General features: G+C 44.1%; 1 protein-coding gene across 1 annotated transcript in view; it reads right to left on the minus strand.

Annotated features, from left to right (window-relative positions):
• The window catches only part of LOC108573519 (ankyrin repeat domain-containing protein SOWAHC), a 144,125-nt gene that overhangs the window by 111,964 nt on the left and 27,199 nt on the right, over positions 1-4,962 (minus strand). Inside the window, exon 6 of the mRNA XM_017935980.1 lies at positions 4,732-4,836. Coding sequence (XP_017791469.1) covers positions 4,732-4,836 — 105 coding nt within the window. The remainder of the gene's footprint in view (positions 1-4,731; positions 4,837-4,962) is intronic.

The raw sequence follows: 4,962 nt of genomic DNA on the forward strand, positions 1-4,962 counted from the left end.
TGTATATGGCTTATTTGCGCTATATCACTAAATAAGAAAAACCTTAAAAAAGCCGATCTCTAACTAAAAGACAATCCTCAAGAACCGACGTTAGCAGGAGTCCTTGAGATTAGAATATTCCTGATTGTGGACTACTCATTTTTTCCATCATCTTGAAATCAATATCAGACTTTGTTCCAGTCCTGACTGTGGACTACTCACTTTTCTCGTTATCTTGAAACCAATATCATTCTTTGTTTCACACCGTAAATTATAGTGGTTTCAAGATAAAGAGAAAAATTAGTAGCACACAATCACAGGATTGACGAGTAATCCTCTTTATCTGGAAACCCAGATAATTTTTAATTGCACACAACGACTAGTTCTTATTTTCCATCACCTTCAAACCAACGACGCACACTGTCTGTTACCACTGTCGAACGAGTGAAAAAAACAGCGCATCATCTTCGACCTGAACATTTCCACGGATATTTACGAAAGATCGAAGAACCAGGGTGAGTTACAAACTGCATCGCACCTGTCGAGGATGGTAAAAAAGGATTCCTAACGATTTCACGGAATCGCGTATAATGGAGAGCGTGGAGCGCCGAGAGAGAGAGAGAGAAAGAGTAGAGTGTTGTGGCACACGTCAGGCCGATGCAGCCGTCCTGCATTGCAGGGGGACGCGCACGAATCGAACGGGCGAATCTATCGCGATGCCAGACGCGTCCGTTAATAAAGTATAATGGGCACACGGTACCCGGACGACGCCGGTACACCTGACCCATCCAACACAATGGCCGTCTACGACGCTTGCCCATGGATCACGTAGGCCACGTGTGCGAACGGCTCTTTAATACGGGCTCGTAAACCATCCGCGAGAAAAAGAAACCTACGCGCCTCGACTGTCAACACTTTAACCCCATGGAACAATCGCGGCCGAAAAACGCGACAATACAAAACGATCGGCTAATTAATGCCTGACTAACCAACGTAGAAGAATAAAAAAGAAGAAGGCCAATGGAGATTTCGTGATGAATTTTTTAGTAGCGGCTGTCGAACAGGTTATCGATCCTCGTGAGATTTGTACAGGTGCCTTACGAAGGACATAGATCGCTTAATTTTTGCTCTTTCAGTCAGAGTGTGACTCCAGAGTCCTATATATTTTAATACATTGGTCTCTTTCAGGGTTTTTACTTGGGTTAATTGAGATTTTCACTGATTTTCATCTGTCTGAAGATAAATTTTTAAACGCTACAAGTGGTTCAATTTTTCTTCAGAAATGCCACAACAGATTGTTTCACGAGTTAAATAAAATTTCTCTGAAAAATATTCATTAGTTGTAGCACTTTTCTCCCAAGGTAACGCGACTGAAAGAAATAGACGCGAAATCACCCCTCGACGCGAATTTGTTAAGGAATTTTTATTAGCTTTCTAAGTCCAGGAGTGTTCCAAATTTGTCACAGAATTTTTTTCAGATTTTCGTTAAAACAATCTACTTTACACTCGTTTCGAACTCGTGAACTCTGACGCAGAGGGTCAACGAGCCATCGAGTTTCTTTCAATTATGCAACAAGATCTTGGTACCGTGAGACACGATTTCCCATTCGATTATCCGCCAATCGTCCGATTTATTTATCCAGGCAAAAATTCGTGCAAAGGGGGAGAGAGAGAAAACCCATAGGGCACACGGTATACCAACGTTGATTAGCCTCCGTGTTGATTTAATTACCGGAGGGGGAGTAATTGGAATGCCTACCGAGGTTCCCCCGCCCATCAAACGACACCCCCATGTCGTTTGCTTCACTTTGTCTCCCGCATCCCATCGCCCCCGCATTCTCACTGCCTCACCGATGCATATTCATCGATGGATTAATATATATACACATATATATGTTCATACGTTTCCATATATCGAAGCCTAGTACTAGAGCCAACATTCTCCGCCTGTACACTACCTGACCATCTCGTTTGTAGAACAAATTTCTCCATCGATATCGATTAATTCTAACAAAAAGAAAGGGCAAAAACTACCAACTACATAATACCACCGTAGAGAGGAAGATCAATTAGATTGAAAAACATGTACACCAGAGGCTTCTCTACAAGGAAATACGAATTTCGGTATAAAAGAGACGGCGAGACGAATGAAAGCACGATTTCCAGCCAGCAAAAACATTTTTCCACGTTTTCTCCTCCTCCTACCTAGCTGGTGGTCGCCATGCAAAAGCAGTCGCGTGATAGACGGCGCGTGTACGATGCTGCAACGGGAGCAGACTGCGAAAAAGACAACCGGGGGATAGGTAGCTAGACAGAAAGGGAGTGAAAGAGAGAGAGAGAGAGAGAGATTTTCGTTGGCAATTTCCGCGAGAGACTCGTCGCAAAAAGGGAGCAGCCGTGTATGGTTACCGTTCGTACCGGCGGCCATAGGCGAGCGTATATCGCGGCGATGTTATCCGCAAACACGCGGGTTCGGCCAATTTATCCCAAGGGATGAGGCCGACGTAGCCTGGAGCCCGGGTGTGGGGCAAACCTTGTCCAGCGGAATGAATTCAGCACGCAGCCCCTGTGCGGTTCGACCGACCACCCTTTACCCCTTTCGCAGACCACCACCTCTACACTTCCTATATCCCTTCCACTTCAACCCGCGCACACAGCTTCATCCCTTGCTTCCTTCCTTCCTCCTCCGCCTTTTCCATCGGCCGCGAAACTGCCCGTTAAGGCCAGCTTCGAACTGTTCGGCCGGAAAACGACGCGTGTTAACAGCCGTGGCCGACCATCGTGGTGAATAGTTTTCTCTCTTTTTCTTTTTTACAGTGTCACACCGGGGATCATTTCGACGATGCTGTCTACACGATTGTCGTTTTAGCTTAATTAACCGCGTTTCGAAGAACGTGGGATGTTGTTAACTGGGGATCCTTTGATATAAGAGGTTATATGGTGGGTTTGTGTGTTTTTTTTTTTTGAAGAGACTGTTGTGTAAGGTGAGTTTTAAGGTGGAATGGTCTGTTAACCCTTTGGTTTGGAAGGAGGAGATGTGACGAAAGAGTGAAGAGTAACTTCGGGTTTAATTTAAGATTATTCACTTAACGCTGTATCGGGACAGCGAGTAGCTGAGGATAACATACGTGAAGATTGGAAAATCGTAAGGTCGGGGGTTAATCTTTAGCTTTACGATTAATTTCTCAAAGAGAAATGTAATAGTTGCAGAATGAAATAATTCGTTACAATGTTTACTCATTCTTCGTTACAAATTAGAGAGATTCAATTCCCATTTAAGAGGTGCACCCAGTTAACAAGTTAAAAGTTAGGAAATTTCTCTTAACCCTTCTCTTTCCACAGAAAATTTCTACCGCGCAAATTTCATCTAAATATCTGAAAAAATTGGTGACCAGAAATTTGTTGATAAAATTTTGCAACACACGAGTGTCTCATGCCGAAAACAAGAGTTAACCTTTGATATCCAGAAAAATAAATAAGGAATTCGAGAAACTTTCTTCTAAGTACAGACCGCTTCTGTTACCTAAACGTTGACGGGTAATCTTCGACAGGAGTACGGATCGTACGCTATAAGACGGGGAATTAAGGTGAAACGAGACGGGGTGGACAGCTCTTTGGCGATCCGTGTACGGATTATAACGAATATAGGTAGCGTGAGGTAATCCTTAACTCGTTCGGTATCGGACACTGGTGATCCGCTCCACATATTGGCGGTTTGGTATACACCGGCTGCCTGATTGCCACGGGGGCTCTTAGATTTATTGACCTGTCAATGGTGGCGCGCGAAAACGGCGAATTTACAACGCCGCAGGTGTTAAGTTCTGCCGTGCGTGTAATAACGGCCTGATCCCTGGGCCTACGGTAAGCCACACCGTAATTATATTTCCGAACCTCTGGCCCGCCACCTTTGTCATTATCACCCGAGGCGGCGTGGCCGTAACTCAATGAGATCCATTGCGCGAGCCCCGCGCAAACCAACCCCTTTCCTACACACGCTCCACGCACGGTAAACACAACAGACATTCGATCGGGCTAAATCGACCGCGAATTTCTACGATTTTTTTCGATTCCGGCGAGACTCGCAACGTCGAGTGATAATTTACGAGCGATATTTCGAGCAGCTCGGTGTAAGAGGTATGAAAGAAGCTTTTCACCGTTCGCGATAAGAAAACACGTTCGCCGCCAAGGTTCACTTGAAGTTTCTTTGTTTACCTTCTTAATATCTGTATTTTTATCAGTTTTGGGTAATACAGTGCATATTGCACTTATCCACACGTAATGCGCATTAACATCGCCAAGTGTGCACTTTGTATGATGTATTACATGTAGATAATGCTAATCTGTCGTGGGAATTTGTGAGTTACACATACGCTGCTGCTTAAAAGTTGATATGCAGTAAAAATGAAAGTAACTATAGGAAAAAATGTATGATAAACTTCGCTGGATTTCAACTGAAATGAAATCAATTGAATTACATAGAACTGTTAAATTGCGCGATTAAATTTATGAGCAATAGTGTATGCGACACTGGTAGCGGACACGTTAATTACAATTTCACATTATGATAGAAGTAGAAATTAAACGAGACACAAATACACATGTAAATTCCAAGTTCCATGCAGTTATAGAAGGTCAACTCAGAAATTTGAAAATATCCACTTTTTTAAAACTATTTCCACAACAAATCTTCCTTCTTTCATTTAACATCCAGCCGGTTAACAGGTGAAACAAACAGATGACAAGTTGTCCTACCTTGAGCCTGGTGAGTCGAGGTTCTTCCGCGGCCAGTTTCGCCAATGCCTGATAATCCCCTTGCGCCGCTCTGACCAACCACTCCCGTGACTTCCCGTCCAGTTGCTGCTTCCCAAAGCAATAATTGCCTCAATTAACAGGGGTTACTCGCGATATCGAGCCGAGCGATAACGGCCAACACGAACGTGGGACGACGTCCAGGAGAGAGAGATCCGTGGTTCCGATTAGAAG

Source organism: Habropoda laboriosa, unplaced genomic scaffold (assembly GCF_001263275.1).
Source record: "Habropoda laboriosa isolate 0110345459 unplaced genomic scaffold, ASM126327v1 scaffold153, whole genome shotgun sequence".
NCBI classification, from domain to species: Eukaryota; Metazoa; Arthropoda; class Insecta; order Hymenoptera; family Apidae; genus Habropoda; species Habropoda laboriosa.